The sequence below is a fragment of the Scomber japonicus genome, chromosome 22 (assembly GCF_027409825.1).
Source record: "Scomber japonicus isolate fScoJap1 chromosome 22, fScoJap1.pri, whole genome shotgun sequence".
Taxonomy (NCBI): Eukaryota; Metazoa; Chordata; class Actinopteri; order Scombriformes; family Scombridae; genus Scomber; species Scomber japonicus.
Genome location: NC_070599.1, coordinates 14,863,062 through 14,884,541, shown reverse-complemented (window position 1 = coordinate 14,884,541; position 21,480 = coordinate 14,863,062). Strand labels below are relative to the sequence as shown.

General features: G+C 39.6%; 1 protein-coding gene across 1 annotated transcript in view; it reads right to left on the bottom strand.

The window, feature by feature from the left end:
* Positions 1-9,979: 9,979 nt before the first annotated feature.
* rell1 (RELT like 1) overlaps positions 9,980-21,480 on the bottom strand; it is a 39,954-nt gene continuing 28,453 nt past the window's right edge. The window contains exons 8-11 of the mRNA XM_053343095.1: positions 16,235-16,492; positions 13,777-13,909; positions 11,959-12,003; positions 9,980-11,880 (exon numbers count right to left, since the gene is read on the bottom strand). Coding sequence (XP_053199070.1) covers positions 11,968-12,003; positions 13,777-13,909; positions 16,235-16,492 — 427 coding nt within the window. The 3' untranslated portion in view covers positions 9,980-11,880; positions 11,959-11,967. The remainder of the gene's footprint in view (positions 11,881-11,958; positions 12,004-13,776; positions 13,910-16,234; positions 16,493-21,480) is intronic.

Sequence of the window (21,480 nt, the reverse complement as noted above, 5' to 3'; positions counted from 1 at the left end):
GGCTTACAGGATATTTATTCAGAGTTTTGGGGTAAATTAGCAACAAGAGAAGGATGTTTCAGTCCTTTTATCTGTAACACACATTCATTTGACATTGAAATTTGGTTTCTGGCAGTCCCAACACTGCAAGTGATTGTTTGCCCTGGAGAACAGACAATGCAAGTTTGAGAGCGAAAATTACTTTTTTCACAAGCATGTGTTAATGTGTTACAGGACTGTGTAAGGGCTCATATTTACTCCTACATAATCATTTTAGGAGACCAAGGATCTGTTATAAGAAAATAAACAAGAGCAGTCTTTCAGTAGTGCCACAAGAAACATTTTACTCCTCACGCTGAGAAATTGTTTATAGAGAGGTCACAGACAATATTAGCAGTTTTAAATATAAGATTTGGTTTATTTATTTACACAAACAACAAGACACATAAACCCATAATGTATTAAAAGAAGTTAAAAGGATTGTGCTGGTGAGATTTAAAGAAAGCCCAAAAGAGCTTATATAGATATCTCACCAAACACGAGTACAAACTAACAGAAGAAGACAGGAAAGAAAGACATGAATAAAGAAAGTAAAGTAGATTGTCTCGCCAAAATAAGATCTAAATTTCAAGTTTTTGGAGAGAATCGTGATGTGAATGCATTCAAATGTATAATTGGACAAACTTTATTGCTCACCATGTATCATGTCTCACTTTAATTCAATATATTCTTTATTAATGAAGTCAGTAATGCAGTTAAGTTAAAAGAGAGATAGATGGTTGCTAATGGCATAAATGAATGATACGAGTATTACGGGTATTAATTAATTATTAATGTCAGTGTTATTCAGTACCTTGAAGTAGCATTGTAGTTACATCAGCGTCTGGTCTAGTGGGTAGATTGTAGTGTCAAATAAATACAGTGGAATTCATTTATTAGTATTTACACTGAACCTGTGGAATTCAAATAAATAATAAAATAAGAATAAAAAAAGATACACTTTCTTTCAAAATAAAGCGCATTACAGAAAGTTTTTGGTTGTGCTTCTTAAATAAAGTGTTTAGTTTTAGCTCTGATCTGCCACCTCTCATCTTTTACCGTAATAGCAGGAGAAGCTGTGCCCGTTAAAATAGAAACGCTCTGACAAAATGTATCAATCTTCAATATTTAATAAGTTACATGTCCAGGTCCCGATAGCATAGCATCTGCATCCAGATCCGGACCGCGATCCACCTATTAGTAACCTCTGATATAAATGGTATTTTCTACTCTGTGCAGGTTTTGGTTTGTTTGTTTGAGACTGAATTTATTTCTGAGAAGACGTTGATCCTCATCTATCCCAGGAGTGCTGGAGTGAGGCGTCCAGCCGGCTTCAGACATCGCTGCCTCCGGAACAGATAAGCTCATGAGATCTCACCAAAGTTACACGCTACCTGGTTAGCAACAACAACAAGAACCTCACAACACACACTCTGGAGGAGGATGTTGACGTTGAGCAGTGAATCTGAACGCCAGTAGAAAAGACAGTTGCTGCAAAGGATGAGTTCTCAGCTCAGTTTACTTTTTTTTTTTTTTGGTCTGTAATAAATTCTTCTTCCTTTTCCAAAGACCTGTCATTCGCTGTTGAGTCAAACTTAGAAGAGATTGGCCCAAATGACACAGCAATATATCTTAGTTCATTGTAAATTCACTACTGGGTGCAGAGCTACACTCTCCTCTATATGTTGTAAATCTATAAAATGTCAAAAAGCAAAATGGATCTCTCTCAGAGATTCTGCAGGGCATCAAGTGCTTGTTTACAACTGCTGGCTCCTTCTTTCCCTCTTCATAAGCGATCACTGTGGGACTTAGGTGTTTAAAGCTCACCATTGCAGCAGTTAGAGCCTCAATAGGCGGTGGCCAGGGCCCCGGGGCCACGGTTAATGAACACCTCAGGGCTTTATGTTGAACCTCGAAGATCACACACATACACAGAGCCTTGGAAACTTCCACAACAGCTGGGACTGAAAAGCCAAAATCGGCTGACGGACTTAAGGCTCCTCGCGGCAGGAGAGGCTGTTAGTGTGTCCATCTCCATGTTTCTCAGCACAGGAGGTGGAACAAGGGGCTGACAATACCGAAATAGCCCTTTCTTTTGGATGTTTATCTATTCGTCTCACCCCACCCCCTTCTATCCTTATCTCTTCTTGTTCCTCGCTGTAATTGCTCACCATGGTCAATCACAGCATGCTCTTTTTAAGCACTTGTTAGTTAGACTTTGTTTTCCACAAGATTGTTGTTAATGTATTAATTCATAAGGAAGCGTATGAGTTTTGTTCAGATTTTGGTCAAATAGCATGCATGTTAGCTCTCTTTTTCACTAAACCCTAACCCTAACCCTTCCACAAGTACTAGCATTAGGTTTCACACATCACATCAACACCACATGAAACTGATATTGGAGATTTTTGTCACATACAGCATGTCGTCACACAATGGGATAGACCACCAGCCTCCGGGGCCACATTGAGGCCTGCATATGTGAATATGTTCACAGTTTAGCTGATGCTATGACGCTAAATGACTCTGAGCAAGTAAACAAGATGGTACGGTATGCGTTTCTCTCTAAAAGGAGACTGTTGTGTTTTTTATTTTTGGTTTTTTCATTCCATGATGGACAAGATAAGTTGTGGATACAGTGTGGCGACTGTTAAGTCAGCACCCTGCACAGTGTTGAAATCACAAGCTGAAGAACAAAAACAAGCTCAGTCTAGTACACAGACTTCTAAGAAGGAGCAAAACCACACAAAAAACATGTCTGGCTTCACAAAATTGTTAAATCTGAGTGTCACTGTGAATGTTTTCCTTGTTTTTGGATCAAATCACACAACCTGCAGTTCTGATTTTCGGCTCCATCAAAATGAGCAGTCACAATGAGACTTTTCTTTATGAGGTTGTGAATGTACACCCCACATTTACAGCTGGTATTAAGAATAACACCTGCACCAACAAGTGTGTGTGTGTGTGTGTGTGTCGGTGTGATTGTCTTGCAAAATAAAAAAGGGGAACATTTCCATATATCCATGGACATGATGACAACAGGATTTGCTGTGGAGTTCCTGCTTAATAAAACCAGTGACTCATCTTTACTCGGTGAAACAACAGAGCTGAGCTCGGCTTGTGTGCGTCACCAGATTACTTTGATCCTTTCAATCAGTTGGAGGATGCACAGATAGATAGATTATGTTGAGATAGATAAATAACAGCTGAGGCTTTATTCTGGCACAAATAGAAAAGTATACATTTTGACAAACTTTCAGTAAGTCTTCTACCGAACATGATAAATAGAATAAAATAAAAGTGCATTAGGTTACAATATATGTCTGATCCTCACTGTTCCAAAATGTGAGTCAATCTACATTTATCCTTGTTTTGGCATACATGTGATGCTTTATTGGCTTTATGATGTGTTTTAGAGAGCATATGACATTTCAGCTTATTAGAACGCATTAAAATCATGGTGAAAATGTCAACATGTATAAAAAGTAGGAAGTGAGAAGCTATCTTTGGCCCCAGATCACACCTTAAAAGTCCTTAAAAGAGGAAACAGCCTCGTTACATTTTTGGTTATGATTGGTTTTTGAGAGAATTTTAAGCCTACAAGATGTTATTCTTTTTTAATGTCAAGAAATCTCATGAAAGAACACGTCAGCTAGTGCATCAATGTAGCTAATTTATGGGTTTTTAATGATTTTTGGACACTTGTCGTATCACTACACTCACAACACGATACTTAACAAGAGGACTATAACCACAAAGTCTTGAAAAAAGAAAAACTCTTCACTCATTCGTCCAAAAAACAAAAACAAAACAAAACTTTCAGTGTTTAGACCTTCATAAAGGCAAATGTTTGACACAAGCTTTAACGTCAGAGCTTATAATGAAGCACACCTGTGTTTTATTTTCTCAGCCAGCAGCGCACATGGGAAATGTAGTTCACAGCCAAAGTTCCCAGGGGGAAAACAAATGAAATAAATCAATACAGAAAGCAATTAAGACATTAAAATGATAGAAATACATGTATGAAGCAGCCATCTCCAGTTTGTGTGATATATATGTGGAGTTTCCTGTGTTTTTGGATATTGGAAGTTACAGGTAACTACATTTCCCAGGTGTGTTTGAATGAAAAACCACAGGTGTCCTCTAGTTCATTTTGGTTAAGTTTAGATTATTGTCACTTCCATCATACACCTTCAGCATATACAGAAGCGAGATACCATGTTCCAGATCATGATACTCAATCAATAGGCAGTCACACTTACCCCTTTCCCACCGAGCTGGAGCCGTTGCTGGTTCGGAGCTAGTGCTAGAGCCAGTCTTCAGTTGGTGCTAATCCAAGCACCTCTTACGAACCTGTTGCTTTTCCACCGGCAAGGAGCCACGCGATTTCGTCACTGTATAACGTAGCCAGCGCACGCCTTTGAAGCACTTCCATGATTCACCAGTGAGAGGCAGCAACGTGGCACAAGGCATCTATCTAGCCTGCCGGAAACGAAGAAGAACAAGAAATAAAGCAGAAGAAGAAGACGATAGCTCTGGCAAAAAATGATAAAAATAGTACTTTTAATCAACAAATCTTTAACCCTCTGTAAATGCCACGCTAGTCAGCTACTGAACGTTAACCCCGCTAGTCTGCTAATAAACGTCAGCCCCGCTAGCCGGCTAATAAACGTCAGCCCTGCTAGACAGCTAATACACGTCAGCCCTGCTAGCCGGCTAATAAACGTTAGCCCCTCTACCGGCTAATAAATGTTAGCCCCGCTAGCCGGCTAATAAACGTTAGCCCCCCCAGTCACTCATAGAAAGAAAAGGAACAAAATAAAAGAGACATTCAAACACATTTAAAAAACAAGACATTTGAACACAATTTAAAAACACAAGAGCAGCATGGGTTTAACCTCTTAACGCACGCTGTTCCGTCTACGGGACGGGACGGATGTTAGGAGGTAGCCACAAGTTCTTCTGAATGTTTTAAACACCAACCCTCAAACATATATATTCATGCCGTACATCGTTGGAAAGCTTAGATTGTCCTGATTCATTCAAGACCACTCACGACTTATATGGTTGCTCACAGCCGTAATAGTATTAGCGATTAGCTCGGCTAGCCACTCAGCTAAGTAAGAAAAGCTATAATGCCTACATACCTTCAAAGTCTTCCCTTTATCCACAACGATCATCTTATGACTCAGGACTTTCTGTACAGCTCGCCAAGTATCCATTCTTGTGAAATATGAAATCCATTTCCATAAAACCGGAATACTTTCCTCAATATGTCCATGTATTTAGTCCAACACGTAACGTAATAACACAAATAACAAACTATATACGGTCCGTTTACGTCATTTCCTGACCTGCGCGTCCATCTCAGAGTACACGTGACTAGATGTTTACGACCGTGAGCTCCTCCTGCTTCTGACGACCCCACACACAAGCCAATCGGTGTTTAGGATTAGGCAGTACATGTCTCCAAAGCCAATGAGGACATGTGACCGACAACAATGACGACATGGCTTTGATTGACTGCTGTTCTAGCCTATGGAAATATTCGGTGAAATGAAGTTGATAACCTTTTAGCCAATAGTCTGAGGTTTCCAACGGTGTATGACACTAAGCTATTAGGTTTGGCTGTCCATAAACAAACTCCAAGCGTAACCGGCGTGCGCCCGGTGCGTAAAAGAGTTGAACCATATATCATTACGCACTCGGCATTTTGGTACACGGTTGGTTCTTCTTCGACTTGACATGACTTATAGCAAAATAAACAGATAGATAGATAGATAGATAGATAGATAGATAGATAGATAGATATGGCCAAACAAAAAAATATGGTTATATGTAATAATAATAATAATAATAATAATAATAATAATAATATGGTGTCAGCTTTCATTAGAGACCAAGATTTTGATTGTAGGCAAAGGGGTTGTGAAGTTATAGGTGTTTGATTGTGGTTATACAGCTTTGGTAACCAAGTGTCCATTTGGAGTCTCCAAAAAGGACCTGAGGAAAACGCATGGACATACCTGTTGAAAAATAATTCTGAAAAATTCATCTTTTGGTCTTTTGACTCCAAATTTGGACTGCATGAAGCCAAGACTTGTGGCTGTGGCCTTATTGTGTCTATATCTCGCTGAGAGGTCCCTGAATGTCTGTATACATGTCATTGTAAAGGCAAACCTATGGGCGAGTAAACAACCCCATTATTCTAACCTCTGCCACTCTTTGTCAGTAAGTCACAGAATCACACAGACACTTTTACAAGAATCCTGAGAGTGTTTCCTTTCCAATGATACCAGACACATCTCTGAGTCTCAAACTATGTGGGATCTGTGCTGCTCACAACTTGGGCATGTCGTTTAGGCTAACAGCATAAAAAGCAGGGGCGTGTGTTAAGTGGTCAAGAAATGTGATTACATGCTTAACATTTGCCGTGACACTTTTTAGCTGAATAAATTCATTATTAGTTTTGGTCCATTCATTTTTTGGCATTCAGAAAAATATAAATATCACCAATTTTCCCCCTTAATTTTTCAACTAATTTGGAAAAAAGTGACACAGGTGTCAGCACAAGATGTCAGCTGTCAGAAAATGTGTTGATGATTTGTGTGAGAGAGACCAAAAAAACAAATTTCAAGGAGCGGATGAAACCCTGACATCCCAGACATGAAAGCAGGAAATAGAGTTCACCTCTCTATTGACCGTCATGTTTTTCCATTACAAGAAGTTACCTCTCAACATCACACTTGGTGGCTGTGAGTCATGGTATTCAATTCTGCCTCACCCCGCCTCAAGATAACGGCACAAAAGTGGTTTTGCAACACGATAATTTGTGCCACAACCTGCTGTGTGTGTGTGCATGTGTGTGTGAGCGGGCAAATGTAGAACGCTTGCATGTCAGATTCCTTCATGTTGCTTTTATTGGGTCCATTAAGCAGCTGCCTGTAGAGAGTCCCCCGAGGTGTTTGCACTCGCTCAACATGTTTGTTTTTCTCAAGGCTTTGTTGGAGTTAATGATGTCACCCTTAATTGTGGCACACACACACTTCATCGTCTCAGAGGTATAGCTAGAGAGAAATATTTAAAGAGAAAATCTCCTCTTCAAACTGTGTTATTCTGCAGCTTCTTGAAATCTGTGTACAAACAAGGAAGCTAGAAACATATAGTAAGTGCCAAAAGGCTTTAAGGAGCTGCAGTAACACTTCAAATAGAGATTTTTTCTGAATTTATTTCCTGGTTTCCATCTGTTGACACTACACAAGCTGAATTTCAGGGTCAACCACCTACTGTTCTTTTTAGTGCTTGTTGATTTCACCTCTGCAGCCTGAAAAAGCCGTTAAATTATAACACATTAAATAGCACTGCCAAGAAATGATATGTTTCACCTTTAAAAGAACCAGTGTGTAGACCTGAAAACACTGTTAACCTCAGTTCACGTCCCATATCGAACCACTCGGAGGTTACAGCTAAACTGTGCTTTGTCACTCCCCTGGGCTAACAGCAAAATGCCCTGACAGGAGCTTTCCACTCTGCTGTAACAACACGAAACATCTTTCCCCCATGCTGTTGTCGGAGACATCACATCAAGTGGTGTTCATGCCTCCCAACAAGAGATGGAACAAACAGCTCCTCAGCATGAGACTGCGACCCTAAAGCTCAAGGACTTTCAAACGCATACAAATCAGCCCTCATATATATTCCTGAGTAGCTGCAGATCAGTGATGGGCTCTCTGAATGCTGTTCATAAACTGCAAATTACAACTAAATGAATAGATTTCCCAACTCCCCTTCTAAATGGGTAGAAGTGTGTCCCACTCTCTTTGTAGCTAGAAAGGGCTCATTCTAAAGTAATGAAAACGCAAAGATTGTAATTTTCATGGGATTATAAGCTAATGAAATCAGTATTATCTTCCATTTCTGCCAAGTCTGTACAACTAAATTCTACACACTGCACCTGAGAGAAACTCCCCAAAATGATCTTCCTGTCTTGAAGTTGACCCAACATTCCTGGAAGTTTGCTAATGTTTCACTCAGGTTAAATATTACATGTTTTGCACCAAACCGTGTCCAGTTCTCCTACTCTGAAGCTGCTTTAATACAAGCCTATGTCCAGCAGTCATAGATGCTGTCCGTCTGTCCACATCTAATACGTGTGAGAAGGCCGGAATTAAAGTCGAGTGAGTCATTTCACAAGGTTCAAAAAGTGTTAAACATTGACTAAACTTTCTCCCTCTGGTCCCAAATGTTTCTCTTTTTTTTTTTTTTTTGCCCCCTGAGCCATGGCTCCATCGTCTTGGCTGATAGCCAGCAACGGAGATAAGATATAGCACTTAGCCTGGCATCGGCATGGGAACTGTGTCGCCTGGAGGCCTGAATAATTCAGAGCCTGAGATAAATTTACTACTTATGAAGTCATGCAAAAAAAAAAAAAAAAAAGAGAACAGAGCTTTATTATCATCTATGCAGTTGTTATGTGCATACCTAATTTTTTTTTTGTGGATTTTTATATTAGTCTCTTTAACAGACTGTGTGAAACTTTGCACACACTGGCAACACCCTTTGTTTTAAGTAAACACACATACAGTGCATGCAAAGGGAGTCAATATTTGCACCAGGTCCTTTCTGAAGCTTACTCATGTCCTGCACTGTCAGCCGCATCAGTCGGACAGGTTTAGCTCCCTCCTCCCAAGCCAACCTAGGTGTTTATAAAAGGCAGGTTTGCTTTGAGCCTACAGCCATGGGTGGGGTGACGTCGCCTTGTGTGCTATTGTGGTTTCTTTTCCACTGAATGTAAATGCGTCCCTCATCCCTGTCAACAATCTGAAAGTTGATCCTCCCTCCAGTGTTGTCAGGTGACACCAGCAGCATCGGCACGTCACCGTCATCATTCAGAGGCCTTGTTAAACCACGTCCTGGCTATTTTTAAAGACCAGTTAAAGCCTCTGTAAATAATTAATCGACGTAATAAACTGATTTTCAGATTTGTAACGCTTTTCTTCTAAGCTGCCTGTGAAATCACAAAAGTTGTTTCCTGCACGAGTGAACCTAAAGGAGTTCAAGAGGAGACTAGTCAAGGATGGTTAATCCTCAATCTTTTTCCGTCACACCTCTATTATCTGGAAATAATATGATAGAGAGCCAGAGGTCGTTGGACTACCTACTCAAGATGAATAAGACACATCATCTTTTTCATTATGAAACTAGAAAGAGAAAAGGCACCCGTACAGTGTAGAGATGAAAGAGGGGAATGAGACAGAATATGAAGACGGATGATTCGCTTAAAAGAAGAAGATGAGCCTGCAGGTCAATGTAATGTACAGAATACTCCTAAAAAATAAAAAGATATTTTATAGTTTGATGTGTGTTAGTTATCTTTATTTCCTCAATTTTTTTTTACATTATACAACAATAAAAACACAGCAAACTGGCCCTCCAAAAATGAATAACAAAACGTGTGTAATTCATTAAAAAAGAGGCACAATGAACTGACATTCACAAACACTATATCAATGTAAAATGCAATGTTTAGATCAGATGTTTGGCTGATTTTGTCTCATTGGTTCAGTCTTACAGGAAGAGGGGCCTAAACTCTTCTACTCTATAATGTTTGAACCAGCCTTAATGGTTCCTCACTTTTTCTACATGAGGAGAAAAGAGGTAGACGCTTCACTGCACTTTCTGCTTTGGTTTAATTTAGTTAATCCTGACAAACTGGATGCCAATTACAGGTCTTATACAAAGAGTGTCAACAAGCATAAAAAAACTCAATTGATTTGGCTGTTTATAGAATAACGGGTAATAAACTTACTTATTATGTTTCTCCGAAATCATAGAAAAATGGAATAGACTGATAAAAAGAAACGAAACTTCACCTCACTGATGGAGGAAATACAAAAATAATTTCACATCATGCATTTCTGTCTCTGTCTCTGTCTCTCTCTCTCTCACACACACACACACAAAAACACACATTTCTTGGAGGTAACATAAGTGCGACTAAAAACATGTTTTTTCCTCTCGTTCAGTGAATTTGCTTACAAATGATTCCTGACACTGTAAACACATCGTGAACAACAGCACGTGATCTCTGCCATTCACATACACATGCTTAAAAATGAAAGGCACATTTCATAAGTAAAAAAAAAAAAGAAAAAATAAGGCTTACTTCCAGGTGGGCCGTCTGATAATAGATAATCCATGACGGATTAAATCAATTGTACAGTATCTGCTCGTGAGCCCTGCGAGCACAGTGATGATGATGAATTTACAGGCAGCTTATGGTATAAAAGATACATCCAGCCTAAGTTATATAAGTAGCTTCATTTGGCTTTATCGGATGAATGAATCCATTTCAGTAGGCACATGACAAAATGAATATAAAATGAGAGAGTAAAAGCAATTTGCTCTGTGGAACTTAGTCATATCCACATTTTACATGTTCTAAATCTAACATAACATGATACATCTATAAATTAAACTTTGTTATTAAGGATACATTTTAACACAACATATTGATCAGTCAAGTCAAATAACTAAGTGTCATATGAAAGAGGTTGTAATGATGAACTCACAAAGAATCACTTGACTATGCGGATCCTGGCAGCTCTACAGACCTTTTTTAGCCTCTTTCAGCTTGTTTTGTCAAATCTGTCATCGTGTCGTTTCTAGACGTAGCAGGCAGCTGTTTTCAGTGGGAAAAGCTCTGATAAACCCGCTGTACTGTACACCGCCCGCTCAGCTGGTGAGCTAGCTGGTGAACACAGAGGAGCATTTAGTAGCTGTGCCATATGTTTCCATTGAGAGTTGGTTAAAGAGCAAAAACAGAGCGAAAAAGAAGGGGGAATATTGGATTTACATTGATAAATTGGACAAAAGCACAACTTAAATGAAGTGTTAGTGTTGATCCAAGTCTGCTGGATGTGAAAACAACAGTTTGCTAATGATGCCGTGTCAAAATTGTGTTTATAGTTTGATGTACTGCCCCCAAGTGGCAAAAAACATTTATTTCAGGTTTTTATGGTTTGCTGTTAATTAAATAACACTGTCATCCAGAGCTTTTATAGCTAAAAGAAAACATTTAAACATTAATGTTCAACCCTGAATATTGCATTTTGTTCTTTTTTTTTGTTTGTTTTAGAGGTCCAATTGGAAGCTTAACAATGATGAGCTGGATCATCAGTTGGAAAACACTGACCGTGCAACACGCATAATCATCCTGACATCAAGAGCAATGACATCATGTTCACGCTGTCACAGGATAAGATTACTGCTGCTTTACTCTTTTATCACATCTACTGACGCTCCAGCCTACTTCCTGGATCTGTGGCCACTATGTCAGGTTGTTCCTTCTTCCCGTTTGTGAATGACAACCTTTTATCTCTGACTGGCTGTACCTGTTTTCAGAAGTCTAGTTTTATATAAATTCACTGGCTGATGGCATGCAGTAACTCCTCTGTACCTCCACACACACAACTTATTTATATATTTATAATTATGTACAAATATATTGGGCCTCATCTTCATACAAATAATGAGACTTGAGCTCATTGGGAAAGCCCTGGTTCAAGCTTCCATGATGTCAAGCAGCTGCCCTTGAGCAAGGCACTGAAGTAAATCTGTTTTAGGGGGAAATTAAGTGTATCATAAACAGATACAAGTTCCCCGCTTCTGTTTGTAAAATAGTGTGACTCTGTATTTCACCGTCGTCACCATCAGCAGCTCCTTTTTGCTCCCTGTGGAGCGAGAGTACGTGTGGACGATTCCCGGATTGAGTCTTCTGGTCCCTCCAGTGCTGATGTTTTAATATTCTCATTTGGGTTTTAAAAAGCGTCCAGATATTGGTTTTCGTCTCTCTTTGGAAAGCTGTAAAATGCGGGAATATATGTTACAAATATATTTGAGAAGTGAAATTATATATGTGATAAAGATAGGATATGTTACCTGGAATTTCTATAATTTCTCTTTGTCCAAGTTGTCCGTCTGCTCCTGGTGGGAAGGAAGTAAGTGATTTAATACAGAAAATAATCAGCAGAGTCAATAATCTTCAGTCTGATTATGAGTGTACAACCATCAGGGTTTATTCCCACAGACTGGAAGCTTTTTTCTTCAATAAATGAACCAACACTTCAGTATGAAATGGCAAACGCTGATATTAAATGTGCTCTAAATAAACTCTTTCCATAATCTATGTGCACAGTGTTTCGTCATCTTAAAATAAACGTGGTTATGACTTTAATTTACTTGAAGCGGGTGAGTCTGATTGAGCCCGTCCCAACGTCTGAAGCAAATATGTTAAGACTCTAATTTTTAGGATATCTAGAAATCTCTGAGTGCGGTCATAGCGTCCAGGCTGATTTCCTCTGATGTAGCATGTATACTTTTTCTACCTTGTTACAGTTTCTGATTCCAGTGCTCTCATGTTTGCCCCAACAGCTGTGGGATTACTGGTGTAGAGACTACTACTACTACTACTACTACTACTACTACTACTACTACTACTACTACTACTACTACTACTACTACTACTACTACTACTACTGATGATAATGATAATAATAGTAATAATACAGATAGTGAACTCACAGACATACTGTAATTTCTTAAACACCAGATCTGACCTGCTAAACAACGTAGCTCCTCCATAGGTGAGTATTTTTTAACTTCAATTTCTAACTTAGCTGTTAATAATGTGATTGTTTCCTGAGCTGTTCTCCTTTTCAACTTGTAATAGACATTTAAATGTATTATCATGAAGCAGCAAATGAACGGAGCAGAACAGAACATTTTAAGTGGACGGGTCATGTCTGGCTGCTTGATAAGGTTAGTATCAGTGTTGATACACATCCACCGAATCTTAATATTAGAGTCTTTAATTCTGTGCTGTCAGAAACCGAAATGTTTGAAATCTTGTAGATGAAATTGGAACGAGCCGAGTGTGTGCATGAACATTAAATGTGATTATCAAGCGTGCAACCCGTGATGACTAATATTTAGGTTAAATTAGAGCTCATCACACAGGGCTCGCTTTGAAGCCGCAACAGCTGTTTGTTCTCTGTGAGGGTAAAAGGGTTTGTGCAGTTTGCTCTTGTGCTGCTGGGTGTGTTCAATATTTCAGACGTTTTTTGGCACGAAAGAAGTTGACGGAAGATGGAGGGAAATTTCAGAGCGATTCATTGGCATCTACAGGAGGACGCACTTCCTTGTAAACAATAAATTAAACATTTGGATTTGTCAGAAAGTCTTTATCATGGATTTTTGAATGGTTATGAAACTAAGAAACGCAGGTTATTGTGCACTGGAGTTTGTTCAGCGTTCATTTTTCTGAATTGAAGTTGAAGTTATTTGGGTTTTTATCCTTTTTTTGTTGAGATAGATTCTGAATAAATGTTGTTTTGGGCCTTTCAATGTGAGTGTGTGTGAAAATACGTTGCTTTTACCTGAAATATTTTGTTTCTGCATCTCTTCCTGCAGTTAAACATCACAATACTGCTAAACATAACCACAAAACCACAAACGTAGTCTCTTTTTCTACATATCTAGTCATGCCGTCTATAATTATGATGTTTGTCAGTGTTCAGAGGGAGCTGTGTGGATGTCAACCAAGTACTGTGAACATGCTCATCATTAAAAGAGCACAGACCAGCTGTGACACACACATACACACACACACATAATTTTGCATACATAAGCAACACTTATTTATACACAGTGTCAGCGGGGAAGAGACCAGTGGGATGAATAAGTTTCCAGCACACTGACCTCCTGGGATTCAGACGTCGACCGGCTTTTAGGCTCTGCTTCTGTCGGAGACGTAGGGACACTCCCGTTTGAATCTGTTATAAGCAACGTCCGCCTATCCCTGGCTGTTTTTTCACACTTTGTCACGCGGAACCTGAGAAGAAAAATAAAAAAAAGCAAACATTTCATATGTTTTTTTTTTTGCAGGGTAGGAAGGTCTAACACATCATTACAGCAAAAACTACAGGCTGGAATGACAAAGTAAAACACACAGTGTGCGCTCTTTCAAGAAAGTTTGGGGACTAAAAAGGTTCCCAGTGTGAATCATTTTTCTGGGTCACAATAAAATACAACTTGGCTGATGAATTTTTCACTTTGTAAATAGTATATTTATGTCATAAGCAATATTTTAAAAAACACAAGGCCCCTTTTAATGAAATGGAAATGTCATGGCTCAGTTCATATTGGATTTGTGCCACAGCTGGCATCTGCTCATAGTCCTAATAATACACACACACAGACACACAGACACAGACACACACACACACACACACACACACACACACACACACACACACACACACACAGACAGACACACACGCTGCTATGATTCTCACCAAGCAAAACTTTACACCTCTCTCATCCACCAACTCAAATCACACACACACACACACACACACACACACACACACACTTTAATTAAATCAGCAAATCAATATTCGTATCCAGGTCATGCTGACCCTTCCGTGTACACGGCCATTCATCTGGGTGTGCAAATGAAAAGCTTCCTCTCTGCATCCCAATCAGCTCGCAGTAAGACATTAAGGATGAGGAGAGAGCTTGCTGCGTGACAGGGACGAGGATATACTCTCTTTACTTTAAACACCCAGAACAGATTCTACAATTAAATTACAGTGTTTGACATGACGGACGTTCATTACAAATATTATGAGTCTGGACGGACATGATTGTAAACTGTAACTTGACTGGTTGGCTGAAGCTTACAACCGCGAGGCAGTATATATCTAGTCTTTTTCTTGCTCTTTCTTTGCTCACATTCTGTGCACAGAAGAGTTGAGCAGTGTCACAGCCTTTTACACCACAAACAAGATTGATTTCTGAAGCTGGAAACAGACCTTAAGATAACTGAAAGCTACAACAATTTCCACCAATATTAGCAAGAATTGAATGACTTAGTGAACTCCCACAATCCTATGAGAAAAACATTTTTTTACGGAAAGTACAAAAAGTGCAAAAGCAGATGCTTCATGTGCCCTGAGGAAGAAAATAAGTTTGTATAACAATGTTTAACGCAGCATTCAAGTTAGCACCCTGAACTTTTTGTACTTTCAACAGAAAGTGTTATTTGTGAAAAAATGAGCTCCTTCATCAATGTAATGAGGAAAAATCAGTTTGAAAATATGTCAAAAACAGATTGTCTTGCTAATTGGTGCACAAAGTTTCATGGAGTCAAAGAAAGTCAAAGTCAAGTCAAAGAAAAATCGAGGAAAAATGTTTGGACCAGATTGCGGATGGAGAGATTTGGTGAAAAGGAGTGTGAACTTATTGATGTGGAAATAATTCTAGTTTTAGATATTTTTAGATATTTTCTCGCCATTTTCAGACAGTTTTAAATAATTATTTTATCATTAATAGGATGATGGTATTCAGAATCATTAAACACCATATGCAGCATTGTGTGACAACATAACAACCTCGGTCCGACTTGGTTCGACTGACCCAAATTATAAATACAATTAACCAGAAAAACTGAATGTGTACGTGCCTTTAAATCATTTTTATGCTTTTATAAGGCTTCATTATTTTCTGTTTTTTGGAAATTCATATCTATTTATTAATGCACTAATTATCTTTCTTCTCCTATTCATCACATGTGTATTTGTTGACCTGTTGAGAAACAGCAAAGTGACACAGAGGACGTTACCCGTCACAAATTTCTCCGTTCCTGCCGCTGTAAAGCTCTCACTGCTGTGACAACCGCTCCTGTTAACTGTGCTTTTAACAGAGGTTGCTGCCAAGGAGCACAGCGCAGGTTAACCACTGACTGTCTCGACCCTCCAGCATCCATTTTCCCAGGCTTCACACACACACACAGACACACACAGACACACACAGACACACACAGATACACACAGATACACACACACAGACACTCTGGTGTCAAAGTGCAGAGCTACAAACTTAACCTGTGCAATTAAGTGTGGCTTTTTCAGTAATGTTTAGAGCAAAATTTAGAGTTAATGTTTGATGTGTGTGTGTGTGTGTCTGTGTGTGTGTGTTTGTGTGCATTCATGCCTGATGTGCCTCTAGTGCAAACTGTTCTAATATTATTTATAATTATTTACCTGGGGGCAGGGGGTTATGATTCCAAGAGATTTTGAAAATAACATAATAAAGCAATACTAAGCTCTCCTGTTTGGTTTCTTTCTCTAAAATAAACACACACACACACACACACCTGCCCACAGCCAGCACCGTGACCTCTCCACAGTGGCTGCGGCGCTGCTCAGTCTTGCGGGGCGACGGCCTCCTCATCAGCGGCCATTTCTTCTGGCTGCAGCGGGTGCAGATGTTCTTGTTGCCAGCCATACCCCCAATGGTGTGAAGGTGGCTGCAGGTGTGCTTAGCGGCCCCTGGTGGCGCCCCCGGTGATACAGGTGTTAAGGGAGGCGTGGGGGTGCCCGGGGAGGTCGGGGAGGTCGGGGTGAGGGGAGGACTGGAGGAGAAAGAGAAGCAAAAAAAGTTAGTGAAACAGATCCAACAGCATGTTAACAACAACAACCAAAGATGAAATAAAACCACTTTTTTAACGATCAGCTGTCAGAAGTTTGGCTTTGAGAACTGAAACCACTCATAACAATAACAACTGACCTACATTCAGTCCCAAACATCTCAAAAGAGAGAATTTAAGCTCATCGAATTCTGCAGTGCGGCCCTCCACTGCAGAAAAGACACATTATTTCATCCTCCAACGGGGCACAAACAATTACTCCGAGAACAATCATGCTGAACAGTGACAATGTTTAAAGTCATAATGGAGGCAATTTTCTGTTCGAGAATCCATCGGGTGAAGTGATCGATACAGAATTTCATGAGTCGACCACCTGCAGAAAGAAGAGCATCACAACACAAACTACATCTTTCATACGCATACTGTGTTTATCTTCAGAGTGCGTTAACAGGGTCTAATTGGGGCCAGCTTACTACTTACTGTTTGATCTCTCTCTCTCTCTCTTTTTTTTTTTTTTTTAAGAGTAACTGTTTGCATTGTGCATGTTTTATGACTCTGGAGAGCCACATTGTTTACACATGTAGGTAGAATAAACAGTTTCTGCACACTGATGTCAACATATCATATACAGTATGTATGCCTGTGTGTGTGTGTCAAGGGACAGGCAGAGCATAAAAAGTTGCGCCTCTTTGATGTTTCTCCAATCGGTATATCATTGGGGGGTATCGAGGAAGAAGACTGAAGGGGATGGAAGAGGGATGAAAAGACACATTTTACTGCCAAAACAATAAAAACGTGATTGCTGAGTGTCTCATTCCAAAAAACGGCCTCCGCTTTTTCTGGAAGAGGCTTCCCACACGATTTTTGGACCAGGCAGCAAGGATTTGCTCCCATCCAGCCTCGAGAGCATTAGAGAAGTCTGGAACTGATGTTGGTCGATAAAGCCTGCCTCACAGATGGCATCTTTCTGGACCTCGATTTGTGCAATGAAGTACTGTCATGTTGAAACGGGGGGAGAAAAAAAGGTTTCACAAGCTGTTGCCTCAAAATTGGAAGCATGCTATTGTCTACGATGGTTCCCAAATTGCTTTTTGTTGGCATTTTTGATGATGAACTTGAAATAAACATTGATTTAAATGATGTATGATTTTTTTGTTGGAGTGTAAAATGAGCTTGCATTAAAGATCACAAGTAGGGAGAAAGAACATTTTAATAGTATGTATGAACCTGATGTGAAGAGATCAAAGGTTTTGACAACACTGTCTAACCAGTCTTTGTCTTATTTTTCACACAGCACAGGTGAAAAAGTCAGCTCACCAGGACGCCGGGTTGGAAACAGTTGTGTCTCAGTATTTTTAAACTTGCTCAGGTTCAGTCATCTCACACCGCGTTGACGGCTGAGATGTATATCAGAACATCTTTAAGCACTATTTACACTGATTAATATTTATACAGTGACTCTGATGGTTGTGCAACTGGAAAACTCACGTGCAGGGAAGCATGTTTTGTTACTATGACGACCAGCAACCATGAGCTGTTATGTCACAATTCATAATCGTTTGTAATATAATTGTTTTGCATTTAATGCTTATATTTCTTCAGTTTTGATATGTTAAAAAGTAAATATAAAAATGTAATGTAAAGCTTTAAAACATTTTTAGTCTATTTAAAAAAAAAAACCCCAACAAAACAGTCAGGTGACCAAATGATAATAATTAAGGGATCCCTTTCTAATGCACTCTCATTGCAGCTAATATGACGCTTCAGACATCCAAATGAGTCAAATCAAGTAGATATCTTTCAACGTTACAGTGTTTCTAGTCCCTCTTTTCATAACTGGACTTCTACTACAGCTCAATAGGGAAACAGAAAAATACAATTTATAGTGCAACATAATATAATTGTGAAACTATCCTTCTATGCCAGTTTGATTTATTGTGGTAAAAAGGGTTGAAAAATGAGCAATAAAAAAGGCTGCAACTTTGTCCTCTCATTAAGGACCTGGGTTACATAACCACTGCTTTAACACGTCACTGTCTGCTGTAAGACTTCCTTTAATTGGAGTTAAGGGGTCCAAAACCATGGAAAAACAACAACAACAAGTGTAGTGTAAATAATGAGCCTCATGTAAAAACCGATTCATTCTCTCTAGTACTTAGAATTTTTTAGTATTTTAGTATAAGTATAAAACAAACTTTATGTTCTGTTTATTCAAAGGTTTTGTTTCGATTTTCAAATTTGTATTGGCCTGTGTTGGCAACAGCAACTTCTACATTTCTGTAGCTGTTGGAAACTTCTCTCACTCTGACAGCTGCCTCTGTGTCTCCCTGCAGGTGTCTGTCCGGTATCATCTCCTGCTGCAGCTGACAGTGTAACATCAGATATAGACTATAATATTCTCTTCTAACATCTCTGTGACTGTCACATCCTTTTGCCCGCCTCCTACTGCGGAGTGCATTGCTTTATAAAACTGGTTTTTTTTTAGTATCTAACTTCACGTCTAAGTGAAGTGACTTCCCTCTTTATTTTCTGTCACAGTGCAGAGCTGACTCTGATGACGCGTCAGCTGGATTTACATTTATATTGTTTCAGACTGTCACTCCTAAATTATGTTATGTTATGTTTGTCTTCTGATTTCTTACAGCGAGACTTGAAGTTGGTCTGAATGAAACTCACCCACAAAACAAAGCAGAATGTGGAGCCTCAATAATATAATATAACATAACATAATGTGCACCTCCTTATGAAAAGGTGGCATTCTCTAGTCTGAAACAGGTGATTTATGACAAGTTCTGGCAGGTAAGACAGTTTGTTGAGTCTAGCAAGCCTCACAGAGAAAAATAAGCAAGGTCAAAATATATATATATGTAAAAATGCAAAAATATTATTTGCATGACAAATACACACATGTGAGATCTGTGTGTGTTCTGTACATGTATAATGGAGATTTCTGGCTAACAGCAGAATGAGACATGAAACAAGGGGGAAGAAAAGACATGACAAAGGGGAGATAAACTGATGTGAGCTGGGGCATGTTGTGCAGAGAAGACGGGGGACTGAGGGACGGCGGGGAGGTTGAAGCTCGAGTGCTGATGAGGAAAGCAGCAGCGAGGAGAGAGGAAGTTAAGTACCAAATCTGGAGAGGCAGATAGTGAGCCCTGGCCACAGTACAGTCACTCTCTCCATCCCTCTCTCTCTCTCCTTTTTCCTCTCCCTCTATTTTTGCCTGTCTGTCTGCCCTCCCCTAGAAGTGTCCTATAAATTACAACCCCTCCCACTCTTGTTACCCCCCCCCCTTTCTATTCCACCATCTCTAAGTGATCTACTGGCAGGCTGCCCGACCTGGCTGAGAGAGACAGACAGAAAGATGTGGGGAGTTACAGCAAGAGAAAAAGGGGGGAGTACTACAGAGAGCAATTTGAACAAAGGCTGAAAATGAACAAAAAGTGAAGGGAAATGAGGAGGGGGGGTGAGAGAAAACAACGGGTGGAAATATGTGGAGAAAAAAAAACAGAATTGGACAGAGAACTGAAGAAGTGAGACACATGAAAGTGATGCTGGGGAAATGTGTGTGGGTTTTTTTATCCAGGACACCCAATGTGACTGAGCAGAATACCTCAATACCTTTAGCTAATCCTTGGCACAGAGGAACGGCTCTGACCATTTCCACCTTTTCTTCCTTGCAAGAAAGAAGAACATCCACCTTCCTCTTTATCTCCCTTTTTCCTCCCTGAGCAATATGTACTGTGGCAAGACAAGAAAAATGACAGGAGGAGAGAGGGAGAGGGGGGGAAAACACACTCTTGCTAACTCGATTTACTTACACTCTTCTTCTGTCGCAGGCATCTCCTTCTCCTATCTGTCTATCTGCCTAAATCCCTCTCCTCTTATCTCAGAGAGCGGTAAAGCGGCACTACACTCGCTCATTTACTCCGCTAGTTGCTCCGTACAGATGAATGAAGGGATGAAGAGTGGAGACGTCTAATCTCAGTCAGCCCGCACCATTGGCTCCCGGGTTCTAGCGACGCGGGGTCATTTCAAAGTGACACTTGGGCCGCCTTTTTTATATGGGATGTGAATGTCAAAATGGGAATGTTCTTGTGAGGCACATTTGCAGTTTATAGTGATAACAGTGGAAGATTCACCACTTAACTTTTACTACTTTTAGAATGAACTGAAAGTAGCTTGAAAACTCTGTCTCACACTGACTCTATCATAACTCATATCATTACTTGGTAAGATTTAAGTTTTATTCTTCAGATCTTTCAAACTGTATGTATTCACTTTTAACATTATAGGGGTTTTATTGGGGTTTTTTAGGATGAGGGCTAACCAGTGTGTCGGGTGAGAGTAACGCTGGCTCATGCTGTCGTAAGCTGGTTAACAGAATGCAAACATTTGCAGCTTACATTAGAGAAGACAAACACAGTGTTTAATCCGTTCCCTTCACTTTGTCTCTTTTGTTTTTTTGGAGGGTTTGGAAAAGCTAAAGAGAGACACCACCCAACTAACTCTTTACAAAGGGAGTATTACTCTCACTAAAGCCTGATGCACACTGCTACAACATGTGGAGGAAGACAAAGCAGTCTTCAGTTGTTAAGTTCTGATTGGACGAAGGCTGGACAGGGGGACTGGTTCAGCATATGATGATGTTATTTAGACTATCAATTATATTTTGATTACTAAAATACATATTTTGGTCTATAAATGTCACAATCTCTACAAATTACCATTCCCAAATTACCAGACTACAACATGATGAATTCATAAAGCTCCATATAATGCTCTATATATTCCCTAAAAGATTAATTTAAGTTAAGTTATCTAAAGCAGGAGAAAGCAGCATATCCTCACATTTGAGAGTCAGTTGTTTAGTGTTTTGCTTGAGTGAGCAGAACAACTGAGAAATGATCAATTCATTAATTGTTTTAATACTAACACAGGCTACTTTATTTATTTAAAGAGCCTATAAT